The sequence below is a fragment of the Haliotis rufescens genome, unplaced genomic scaffold (assembly GCF_023055435.1).
Source record: "Haliotis rufescens isolate VD_foot unplaced genomic scaffold, xgHalRufe1.0.p SCAF_3, whole genome shotgun sequence".
NCBI classification, from domain to species: domain Eukaryota; kingdom Metazoa; phylum Mollusca; class Gastropoda; order Lepetellida; family Haliotidae; genus Haliotis; species Haliotis rufescens.
In genome coordinates, this window is record NW_025964001.1 from 13,928,110 (window position 1) to 13,941,757 (window position 13,648).

Sequence of the window (13,648 nt, forward strand, 5' to 3'; positions counted from 1 at the left end):
GTCTATTATGAGCTGAATTATGGAAATCACAGCTTTTATGGATGTGACAAAATTATTTATGATGAAGCACAGGACCCAAATCTATGTAAAGCATCAAGTTGTATTAAAAAACATGATTATAATTTTCCAAAGTATTTGATATGAATCATGTCAAACTGTATGCTATGATCCACACATAGTGAATTTTACTTTCTTCCACAACAAGTCCTACCCCTGTAGAGTACAAGTGACCCAGTGGTTTAATGCCTGCTATTTCCTGTGCAGAGCCATGTCCTGCCTAATCATGTAGACTGACATTCAGTCCCAGAAGTAGTTATCCTATTTGAAAACATATATCTGCAAAATATGAAAAAAATGAAATCCAAATGGAGCCCTGAACAATGCTTAATTTCAGAGGACTTGCCCAATCATTGTATGAGCTGGATGCCTTTCTTAATTTATTCTCTTGGGTCTGGGAGACAGACTTAAGGACCATTGAATGTTGGATTAATACCAGCGTCTCCCTGGTTATGATCTTGATCTGTCAGCACCATCAGGGGCGAAGCTGAAGCCGTTTACAAGTGTCGGCAACATGGCAAAAGCAAAGCAATTTGGTGAGGGTGAGCAGCTCCTGAGAACGCTTGTGGGTCACCTGCTATATCTGTGCTTGTAAACATCTTGGTGGTTTCCCCCAATTTACAACAGTTACTTTGTTTCATTTTGTTGCTGTGTAGGACGTCTCACTGCATTAGTAACGGCATGACGATGTAATGTAGCTTCCCATTAATAAAGGGCAACTACTGGAGCAGTCCTACTGATTGATTACCGTTAATTTTGAAAAATTATATGTGGGCAATTTCCTTGTGCCTATACGGTAGTTACATACATGTAACTGACAATGCTTATGTTTGCCTTGAGCTTCCTCCCATGATGCACTGTTGCGATGTAGTTCAGTGTGCGACTCCCACCCTTTCAATCAGTCGCTTCAACGGTAAATAGTTGGGCTAACAAAGGGCAGGGATCAGTCTAAATTTGGTATGAATCAAGACTCATGTGTCTCAAAGTGGGACTCGGACACTTAGAGATCTAGTACTGTAGTTTCAAGTGTGTCAGCTTTATGTTGGAGAAAAGCCCAAACTGATATGGGTCTTAGAGCATGGGTATGGTGAAGACAAACCAATAATAATCATAATAATAGTAATAATTATATTTCTTATATAGTTCTAAACTCCATATTTGCGTATGCTGACCCGTGAAGATCTGGGGTAGAATAGGTCTTCAGGAACCCATGCTTGCCGTAAATGGCGACTATGCTTGTCGTAAAAGGCGACTAACGGGATCGGGTGGTCAGGCTTGTTGACTTGGTTGATGCGTGTCATCAATGCCAATTGCTTGGATCAATGTTCATGATGTCAATCACTGGATTGTCAGGTCCAGATTTGATTATTTACAGACTGCCGTCATAGAGCTGGAATATTGCTGAGTGTGGCGTAAAACAACAAACCAACAAACTTCTATATGCTCAACATGCGAAGCCATTATTACCCCACTCAAAGGATCGATGTGCACTTGATCTATGCAAATTTGAAATCATCAGTGAATCCTGGCTCGCCTAAGGGTAGAAACTCTGCAGAGTGAATTCAGGCGCTTTAGGACAAGGGGTCACATGTACTCATTCCAAATCCTTGTGGATGAAATGATTTTGTAACACATCTATCGACAGTAGTATTAATGGATTGTATCAGTGAATGATGTTCTGGTGTCTGTTCCAGCGACAACCTTCTCCTAACAATATGTCATACTTTATGTTTGCAGAAAGACAGACTAGCACAAAAAGGATTGCTGGGTTGAAATTCATGGTAAGATCTTCACTCAGTATTTTATATGCAATGCTTGTTTAGAAGTATGTTGCAAAGTCTTTTGGAAATTCTGGTTACTTCACATATTATCATAACCTGTATTGATAAAATGTTATGAAAATATCAAAGCGGATGTGCCACAGATTTAACATTAATGGATGATAAGAAACATGGTGCACACGTTTTGATTTACTCACAGCACTCCAGCCATGTTGAAAGGGTAATTCATCTGATGGTTTGGTTGTGTAATTTGTGTCTTTAATTTGAGGAATTCCCCATATAAGAAAACATTAAGTATGATACAGAGCCTAGTGTCTTTAACTTTATTTCATACCATTTGCTTTTTGTCATGTACTTGGTATGGATCGGGGGAGATCGTTATTCAGGGGAGACAACTGTTGTTGCTTTGTTGACACTTTCACTGCGTTCACAGGCCTACAAACACAAACCTGTAATATGTGAGCTAATACTATAGTATGGGTCTTCAGCAACCCATGCTTGTTGTAAGAGGCAACTAGTCGACTGTGCTTGTTGTAAGAGACAAACAAGATTGGGTGGTCAGGCTCGCAGACTTGGTTGATGCATGTCATCGTATCCCACTTGCGTAGATCAATGCTCATGATGTCAATCACTGGATTGTCTGGCCCAGACTCAATTATTTACAGACTGCCGTCATATAGCTGGAATATTGCTGAGTGTAATGATAAACAACTATCATGTATACATGGCTTTATCAGTGAATGGAATAATAAGGAATTGAAGAGTTAATAGATTATTGGATTGGTGAGTGGATTGATGGATTAATAATTTGTTTGATGGGTATGTTGATGAATGGATTGATGGGTGTGTAGAAGGTTGGATTTATGATTTAATTGATGGGTGTGTAGATGGATGGGTTAATGACTTAACTGAAGGGTGGATAAATTATTTAATTGATGGGTAGATTAAGGATTTGATTGATGGGTGGATAAATGATTTGATTGATGGGTAGATTAAGGATTTGATTGATGGGTAGATTATTGTTTTGATTGATGGGTGGATAAATGATTTGATTGATGGGTAGATTAATGATTTGATTGATGGGTGGGTAAATGTTTTGATTGATGGGTGGATAAATGATTTGATTGATGGATGGATTAATGATTTGATTGATGGGTAGATTAATGATTTGATTGATGGGTGGATAAATGATTTGATTGATGGGTGGATAAATGACTTGATTGATGGTGGATAAATGTTTTGATTGATGGGTAGATTAATGATTTGATTGATGGGTAGATAAATGTTTTGATTGATGGGTGGATAAATGATTTGATTGATGGGTAGATTAATGATTTCATTGATGGGTAGATTAATGATTTGATTGCTGGTGGATAAATGATTTGATTGATGGGTAGATTAATGATTTGATTGATGGGTAGATTATTGTTTTGATTGATGGGTAGATTAATGATTTGATTGATGGGTAGATTAATGATTTGATTGATGGGTAGATAAATGTTTTGATTGATGGGTAGATTAATGATTTGATTGATGGGTAGATTAATGATTTGATTGATGGGTAGATAAATGTTTTGATTGATGGGTGGATAAATGATTTGATTGATGGTGGATAAATGATTTGATTGAAGGGTGTTTAGATGGGTGGGTGTAGGATTTAGTTGATGGGTGTGTAGATGGGTGGATAATGTTTTGAATAGATGAATAGATTGATGGATGGATTACATATTTGATAGCTGGGCATGTAATGGGAAGGTATATAGATGAATAGATTGATAGATGGATTACATATTTGATAGCTGGGCATGTAATGGGGAGGTATATAGATGAATAGATTGATGGATGGATTACATATTTGATAGCTGGGCGTGTAATGGGAAGGTATATAGATGAATAGATTGATGGATGGATTACATATTTGATAGCTGGGCATGTAATGGGAAGGTATATAGATGAATAGATTGATGGATGGATTACATATTTGATAGCTTGGCGTGTAATGGGAAGGTATACAGATTAATAGATTGACGAAAGAATGGCTGGGTGGATAAAAAATTTGATAGATGGTTCATGCGTGTGTAGATATGGAGATTGATGGGTAGATATAGTGATAGTGGATTGATGGCTTGACAAACTGATGGCTTGGTACATGGATGTTGAAGGCCAATATGAAAAAGTTGAATATTTCCACCCATATCATATGACAGGTCATTTCTTCATACAAATACCCATGTTGTGAATTGTGTCAGTTTTCGCCAAATAAAAAATACAAGATAGTTTTTTGTTTAAATCCGAATAAGAAGATGATTGGGTAAATGGTGGATGTCATATGTAAAATAAACTATGTTGAACCTCGGCCAGCAAGTAAATCCTTTAAATGGCTGTTAGCACATCGAGTACAGTTAAACTGAGGAGATAACATTGCTGTGTTAATCACCTGCACTTAACCCAGATCTACATCCTACGTCCACAAAGTAGACATACTTACTTACATTATTACTTATCTGTATTGGAAGATGTCAGTGGGGACAATACTCTGGCAGGGAGAGGGCTTTGTATATGGGGAATGTCATGACTGCTTGGAGGAACACATTAAGTGTGCACCTAGTGAACCCTCAGTTTGACTCCACTCACTTCTGTCAGTCCTGAGAAACCAGAGGATAAATTGCATGTGTCAGTAGCATCTAAATCAGAGCAGTTGTTGTTGATCTGCTAATTTGTTCTGTCCCAAGAATATGTGGACATGTGTGACTGATTTTGATTTCCAGGGAATTCTAGTTCTAGTTAGTTCTAGTTAGATGATACATAGAAGTATGAATATATATATTTGGGGGGATTTTCAATATTGAAATATTTCCTTAAATAGCTAAGAGCCTTGGAACACTTGATCCCTCCCAGATTACTTCCAGCAACCTGTTTATCCCTAACCCCTATCCTATTACCTACATCATGCAGTCTGTCCCTACCCCTATATGCTATATCATGAACCTGCCCCAGCCCCTACCTTTGTCCCTACATTTAGGACCCTGTTTCTATCCCATTACCTATGTCCATCATCCTGCCGCTGCCCCTATATGCTCTATCAAACACCATGTTTCTACCCCCTACCCTTGTCCCCTACATCTAGTACCTGTCCCTACCCCCTATCCCTGTCCCCTACATCTAGGGCCTGCCCCAACCCCCTACCCTTGTTCCCTACATCTAGTACCTGTCCCTACCCCCTATCCCTGTCCCCTACATCTAGGGCCTGCCCCAACCCCCTACCCTTGTTCCCTACATCTAGTACCTGTCCCTACCCCCTATATCTAGGGCCTGCCCCCTCCCCCTACCCTTGTCCTCTACATCTAGGACCTGTCCCTACCCTATACCTTTGTCCCCTACATCTAGTACCTGTCTCTACCCCCTATCCCTGTCCCCTACATCTAGGACCTGTCCCTACTCCTTTCCCCTACATCTAGGACCTGTCCCTACCCCTTTCCCCTACATTTAGGACCTGTCCCTACTCCTTTCCCCTACATCTAGGACCTGTCCCTACCCCTGTCCCCTACATCTAGGACCTGTCCCTACTCCTTTCCCCTCCATCTAGGACCTGTCCCTACTCCTTTCCCCTTCATTTAGGACCTGTCCCTACCCCTGTCCCCTACATTTAGGACCTGTCCCTACCCCTCACTCCTGTCCCCTACATCTAGGACCTGTCCCTACCCCCTACCTGTCCCCTACATTTAGGACCTTCCCCTACCCCCTACCTGTCCCCTACATTTAGGACCTGTCCCTAACCCCTTCCCCTTTCCCCTACATCTAGAACCTGTCCCTACCCCCTACCTGTCCCCTACATTTAGGACCTGTTCCTAACCCCTACCTGTCCCCTACATTTAGGACCTGTCCCTAACCCCTACTCCTGTACCCTACATCTATGACATGTCGCTACACCCTACCCCTGTCCCCTACATTTAGGACCTGTCCCTACCTCCTACCCCTGTCCCCAACATTTAGGACCTGTCCCTACCCTTTACCCCTGTCCCCTACATCTAGGACCTGTCCCTACCCCTTTCCCCTACATCTAGGACCTGTCCCTACCCCCTACCTGTCCCCTACATTTAGGACCTGTCCCTAACCCCTTCCCCTTTCCCCTACATCTAGAACCTGTCCCTACCCCCTACCTGTCCCCTACATTAGGACCTGTTCCTAACCCCTACCTGTCCCCTACATTTAGGACCTGTCCCTAACCCCTACTCCTGTCCCCTACATCTAGGACCTGTCCCTACCCCTTCCCCTTTCCCCTACATTTAGGACCTGTCCCTACCCCCTACCTGTCCCCTACATCTAGGACCTGTCCCTAACCCCTCCCCTTTCCCATACATCTATGACCTGTGACAACCCCCACCTGTCCCCTACATCTAGGACCTGTCCCTACCCCTCCCCTACATCTAGGACCTGTCCATACCTCTGTCTCATACATCTATGACATGTCGTTACCCTATACCCTACCTCAAGGACCCAGTCCCTATCCTATTACCTATATCCAGCATCCTGTCCCTGTCCCTGTCCCTGTGCCTACATTTATAAGCCTATAGTGACATCATCCTATTGTTAAGTTTACTTCAAATAGTGGGAAGCCCACAACTCAGTTTATAGTGTCCCTGCCCAGGGTATTGCAAGAGAATGCCCTGAACTTTCTAATTTAACTGAAGAGTGTTACAGTACCAAAGATTTATAAACATCCTTTTAATATGAACCTGCATCCTCACATATCATGTTTAGTATTGTAACCATCTGTTTATGCACTGAGCCAGTGGGGCAGGTGATGATAGGATGTTCAATCTTACATGTCACTGTCTTCAGTTGTCTGCCCTCCCCTCCTCCCTACCCTACCACCCAACACCCTCCTCATCCTGCCTACCCTCGCCTTCATACCCCCTCCTCCCCACTCCTACTGACTGGCTGTAGTAACAGAAGGAACAATTCCATGTGTCAGTACCAGATAGTTACCTCCCTTTCTGCCCGCCACTGACCTCCATTGTAGCAGGTGTGATCAGTCAGTGTCTAGGGGGTGGGAGCATATCGGGAGAAGTATTGCTCCTGATACATCAAAGATAGACTAATTAGCTCTCAGTTGAGTGCACTCCCATTCATAAACATCACCTAATGTGGGAGTCTTCACACAGAGACAAATCATTCTCACATGGGGCAGAGGTCCTTGAGCAGCGGTTTGATAACATGAGAGAACTGATGGGGTGTCAGGGTCATGTCTTCATCAGCCAAAGGGCTGTGAGGCAAACTTGCATTCTTTCTGCCTCCAACTATACATCAGTCTGAACAATTCTATTATTAAGAGTTCCTCTGACAGCAGGTTTAGAGACCTAGGGAGATGGAGTTAACTGTGGCTAACTTGGTCCTCATCTGTCATTTGTACACGTGTCTCCACAGTTGCATGTTTGCCTAGAAGATGCATGTATGAGATGGCTGTGTGCACTTTCCTTTGATTGGTAAAATATGACCTGGATTATTTCTGATCAACCAAAAAACCAACTGCCCACACTGAGGTTTTTCCCAACTATTCAATAAATTCAGGTGATGTATATTTGCCTTGAGGATATAATACCGAACAGTTACCTGTTGCTGTTGGAGCCAAACTAGTGAATATTCAAAAGAAAAATGTTGTATTGTCTACATATGAGGGGGGATGAAGCCTAGCTATGAAGGATGCGATAATGGAGTTTATTGCTAATTGTGTTTCTACATAATGCGATCCGAGGTCCAAACACTTCTGCTGATGATGCTGGAGTGCCTGGATCCCACTGGTGTAGGAGGCTTCGTCCTGGTGGTGTAAAATGTCTCCGCAGCAGAAAGATTTTATCATCCTTTGCATAATGCTTGCCAGACAGTTCTTTCTGATTTTGTTATGTTATGACCTTGGTGTTTTTTTTGTATTTAAAAAATTACAATTTCTAACAATAATGTTAAAATGTTTAAAAAGCAAGGTGAGCTACAGAGCCTTATGTTTTATATGAAACACCCTTCACAATACCATCAGCTTGAAACTTGACAATACTGTTTACACTGCTGTTGTTTCATATAAGCTATCTTGTTTGAATGTAAGTGCATTTTAGTGAGTGTGAGTGAATGTTGTTTAAAGGCATCATCAGCAATATTCCAGCTATATAGTAATGTCATGTACAATAATAGACTTGGAGCAAGACAATGATGTACACTGTCTCATCCTTCCAGGTGACCCTTTCAACAAGCATGGGTACTGAAAACCTATGTGTTTTTACCTAGTCTATTTAAACTGGTAGTCATCATGACTCAAGGAATATTTTTTTTTTAAAGTCATGAGCTTTTGTCATGAGTCAATGATGAGCAAGGGTGGTCAGGTAGCCTGGTGGTTAAAGCATTCTCTCAATAGGCAAAAACCTGGGTTTGATTCCTGACATGGGTACAATGTGTGAAGCCCATTTCTGGTGTACGTCCCCTGTGGTGATGTTGCTGGAATATTGCTAAAAGCGGCGTAAAACCATACTCACTCACTCATCGATGATTTGTACTTTAAGTCACAAGACACTGCTAACAAATTATGACCTCATGAACATTCTTTTGATTGAAACATGATGGAGAGTATAATTATGATTCATTGAAAATACAGTTAGTATTTTGGATGAAAACTGCATTAAGTATGCATGACTGCATCATGCGAAACCCTGCCCAATTCTCCCATTTTTAGTTCTCAGAGCTAATGCCTTCAAAAGGCTGTAGTTCCATCTTCATTAAACTCATCCAGATCTGACCAAAAGATGTGTAATTTGTCATTGTCATTGTGTACGTCTTAAACGATTTTGATCAATCGATTGGAGTTAACAGAGAAATAAATGTTAACTGATTTATCTGTCAGCCCATGTGACAGTATGTGAAGAACGTTTCGTCCTTAAAGAAGTTAATTAGATGACCCCCAAAAGCCAGAACCCCAGGGCTCTGTCTCCCCACAATCAGCAAGATTAATGTCATCGTCTGAAAGAAGCCTCTGTCTACTAGGAACCATTCTTGACATCTCTAAAAACTTATCTTTTTGAAAAAAATCATAATATTAACAAAATTCCTTAAAATGACCTTGCCATTGTGTTGAACTCCTTGAAGTATGTGTATTTTTCTGAGGGTAAATTAGCTGTTCATGCCTCCATTTTGGACATTAATTTTATTTGAAAACAGGACAATTATTTAAACTGTCTTATCTGATCTTCCTTTTGATGGTGAATTTGACATTTATTGATCATGCACTTAAAAAATAAATTGTCCGACATCCATGTCTAAATTTTCATTACAGACATGTAATCTATTCAAAATATCGTAATAGCTAAGGGAACAGCCCTATCTAAGTTTTCAAAGAGGCAGGATTTGTATAATGTACTATTTACAAAGAGATGATCTTTGTTTTTATAATAAGTTAAAGAAAGACATTAGAGTGTACTGTATGAAGTAGACAAGCTCTCCAAATGCCGACTGGAGCCACGAGACCTATTAGCCGATTACTGTAGATGTAAAGTTGTCATGTAGAGGTGGTTATAAAGTAAAACATCCCAACCTGAGACAGCCGTCATATACTGGAGCCTCCATCGTGGCTGCATTTGTTTATAGAGCCGGGCTATCTTGATAATCCTTCTTGTGCAATCTTGTTGAATGTTATCACTGGAGATTAGCTTTGTCAAACTATTCTGCAATTGTGGTTTGTGGTAAAATTGTGTGTGTCGGTTACAGGAAGGGAATGTCCTTTTCTTACTGGAAAATGGTAAAGAATGTGTGTATATGTTGTAAGGGTGTAGTGATAAGGGCAGTGAGTGAGTAGGGTTTAGTATTGCTGAAGCGCTAGTGCAGCCATGTCATGGAGTGGGGGCACCAGAAATGGCCTCCACACTTTGTACCATTATGGGTGTGTGTAACATGGTACAAGAATGTTATATGGTATATACTCTGATAAATCAAACTTGTTTTCTGTTAGATTGTAAGTATGCCTACATTTAATCTTGTATTGTTTCACTGCCACCATGGGTGGGGCTTCTTGGGCAGAATACAGAGTAACCCACCAGTTGCTTAACGTAAAACCTGATTTACATCCCAGTTGGCATGTTACAAACTTCTCTTTTACCACGACATGTCTTCTATGAGTGCAGCGTTAAACAAAAAATAAACAAACAAACAAATCAAGTATGTGTGTGTTGTACAAAACAAATGTCACGCTGTTTTTGGCCATGGCCTATGGAAATAAAATTCTAAAGTCTCCAACCACTGCAAACTCAGGATATATAGATGGAACCTTTCCTTCTCCAATAAAAATGAATAAATAAATTTAACATATTACCTACTGGACTGACTGACCGACACAATGTTATGCCCAACATATTTAGAGCCACAAATTCACATATTCATTTAACCTATCCAAGTAAATATATTTATGTGTAGTTCAGAACATGTTTATGACAACCTGCTATTTTCTATGCTACTTACAAGTAATGAAAATAACAATGTTTTAATAGCATTGCTCTTAAAAGGGCAGTTGTCCTTTTTGAACATGTTTCATCAAACATTTATATATCAACCATGAAAAGTGGTAGTTAAACCATGCAGTTTATCAACCTTAGTCATCAAATACTAATCCCCATGAGACTTATTACCCATCTTCTTCAAATGACTCAGTTATCAAAATTGCCCCATTTGTGAGAAATACCTCTCTTCAGTCAATAAAATATTGTGCTAACGAACTGCATCCATGACATATGTTATCTTGTGACATAATGTAGTTATCCTGGGGATAAATTGCAATCTCATGTACACTCCTTAAGTATACTTAAAACTGCATTTATTATGTATGTGGGGATGACATACACCAGGGTGTCCCCATCAGTGTATATATTTTCCCTCCATTCTGTATCTCAATTGCAAAATCAGATTATCCTAACATTAATCAATCTTAGTAGTAATTTCACTCAACAACCCAGTCCAACCATTAGTCGCACCATTATCTAGATCCCTATCTTGACCCACACCACTCTGTGACCTCTCCCTACAGCACTGGTCCAACCTAGATCCCTATCTTGACCCCCACCACTCTGTGATCTCTACCTGCAGTACTGGTCCCACTTAGATCCCTATCTTGACCCGCACCACTCTGTGACCTCTCCCTACAGCGCTGGTCAAACCTAGATCCCTTTCTTGACCCGCACCACTCTGTAACCTCCCCCTACAGCCCTGGTCCAACCTAGATCCATATCTTGACCCCCAACCACTCTGTAACCTCTACCTACTGTGCTGGTCCCAACAAAATCCCTATCTTGATCCCCCACCACTCTGAAACCTCTACCTACAGTACTGGTCGCACTTAGATCCCTATCTTGACCCCCACCCCTCTGTGACCTCCACCTACAGTGCTGGTCCCACTTAGATCCCTATCTTGACCCGCACCCCTCTGTGACCTCTACCTACAGTACTGGTCGCACTAAGATCCCTATCTTGACCCGCACCACTCTGTGACCCTGCCTACAGTGCTGGTCCCACTTAGATCCCTATCTTGACCCGCACCACTCTGTGACCCTGCCTACAGTGCTGGTCCCACTTAGATCCCTATCTTGACCCGCACCCCTCTGTGACCTCTACCTACAGTACTGGTCCCGGCTAGATCCTTATCTTGACCCCCACCCCTCTGTGACCTCTCCCTACAATGCTGGTCCCACCTAAATCCCTATCTTGTCCCCAACCACTCTGAGACCTCTACCTGCAGTACTGGTCCCATCTAGATCGCTATCTTGACCCGCAACCACTCTGTAACCTCTACCTACAGTACTGGTCCCACCTAGATCCCTATCTTGACCCCAACCCCTCTGTGACCTCCACCTACAGCTCTGGTCCCACTTAGATCCCTATCTTGACCCCCACCACTCTGTGACCTCTTCCTATAACCTGTATACCCTCCAATATCAAGTTTTGCTGTTCTCATGCCTAGTAGTTTTGAGTTAAACTAAAGAGTCTCAATAGGTCATCAGGAATAAGACAGTTACTTTTGCCTTTGAGTATATGTTTCCAGAGAGCATCAGGGAGAGTTCTCCGTTTGTGAGCACCCCCTTCAAGCATGCATGCTATCAAGACATTTCGCATGGATGGAGCTTGCTGGTTTGATATCTACTTAACTTAGGTGTGTTACAAAATATGTTAGAATAAAAACAGCAGTATGAGTACATGTTCCTTAAAAATGCTGCTTTTTATCAAAACACATTGCATGCAGGATACTTTTTATCTTAATTCAACTCATTGTAGACGTTAAACTTATTTACTGACACCAGTTGTATTTCCCGTATTGTAGTTAACAAAGAAACGTGTCAGGGAGACATATTATGAACCATGTGCAAGGAGATATAGGTTTATCTGTTTCTTTCAGTTCCAAATGGTTTATGTTTGTCTCCCCTAGATAATGAAACAGGAAGAACATTTTGCTCTAACTGTTATCAGCCAGCTTGGTGTAGGTTCACATTCTCGCTACATTCATCATCACTTCAACCACAGCCCCTCTCTGTATGAGCAGGAATAGCCATTTGGATGGACATAGCACGTCCTTGTCACTCATGCAAGCTTTGTTACCAAACTCTTTTCAAGTCTTTCCATTTGGATTTGGTTGAGCTGTATGACAAATGTGTTGTCTAACCATAATGTTTTGTGAATGTTTTGAGATGCAGATACCCTTTATCTCCCATTCTGATCCCATCCCCAGTTCCCCCATCCACCCTGCCCACCTGCCCACCACCACACCCCTCAACCCTCCACCCTCAACCCCCCACCCTCATTCCCCATCCTCATACAATCTCTAATTTATGATATTGATAATGTTCAGTAAGAACTTAGCTGTAATCAAATAGGGAATCATTATTGTCTTCAATGATTAGGTAGCCTCCTTGACATACCCAACCCCCACCCCCACCCCCACCCCCACCCCCACACCCACACCCACACCCACCCCCACCCCCACCCCCACCCCCACACCCACCCCCACCCCCACACATGTTCAAACTCTATAGTAACCCCTATCAAAATAACCACCCTTGCAAAGCCCAACCCCTTAGTACTCAAAAGGTGTGGAAAGTCCCTACCAAGCAGTTTAAATCTGACTTCATATATTGTTCAATAACTTCACATAATGATAAAATGAATGTGGTTTTTTTTAGAATTAAAGACTTGTTTGTGTTGAATTTGATCATCAGCTTTGATAAGTTCCCGCAACCAATCATTGACAAATTTTCTCTCCGTTGTAATATTACCATTAACATGATTGCTTCTGCAAATGATTTCATCCTTGTGAGCCTGGAAGTGCCTACCTGTCTTAATTGCTGAGTGAGTAGCGTCCCACCTGTTGTGCCCCGCCACCCTATTACACAGGAGGAGATGGGACCCCCCACATGCATCCACATGTAAACAGCAGCATATGTAGACAGGAGCCTGATCACAGGGAGGGAGAGGAAGGTGTATTGTGCAAGTCTTGTGGGTGGGGAGTATCTAAGGCTGACATGTTACTGGTAAGGAAACCTTTGGCCAAGACTGGTTTATGTCATAACTGTTATGGAAAACTTGTCATAACTGTTATGGAAAACTTACCCATCTCAATTGTCAATATGGATGCTGACTCACATATATTTTTTACTCGTGGACATAAATTGCTTTGGCTGTTAAGAGTTAATTAGGATGTTTGAAGTTTACGAAAAAACGATTTTAGGAAGTTGCAGATAAACAATAAGGGTGTCATCTTTCTCCGTGTAATTTGCCACAGAACTTGAAAG

General features: G+C 41.6%; 1 protein-coding gene across 1 annotated transcript in view; it reads left to right on the plus strand.

Annotated features, from left to right (window-relative positions):
- LOC124134840 (titin-like) overlaps nt 1-13,648 on the plus strand; it is an 82,539-nt gene that overhangs the window by 58,283 nt on the left and 10,608 nt on the right. The window contains exon 20 of the mRNA XM_046499902.2: nt 1,795-1,838. Coding sequence (XP_046355858.2) covers nt 1,795-1,830 — 36 coding nt within the window. The 3' untranslated portion in view covers nt 1,831-1,838. The remainder of the gene's footprint in view (nt 1-1,794; nt 1,839-13,648) is intronic.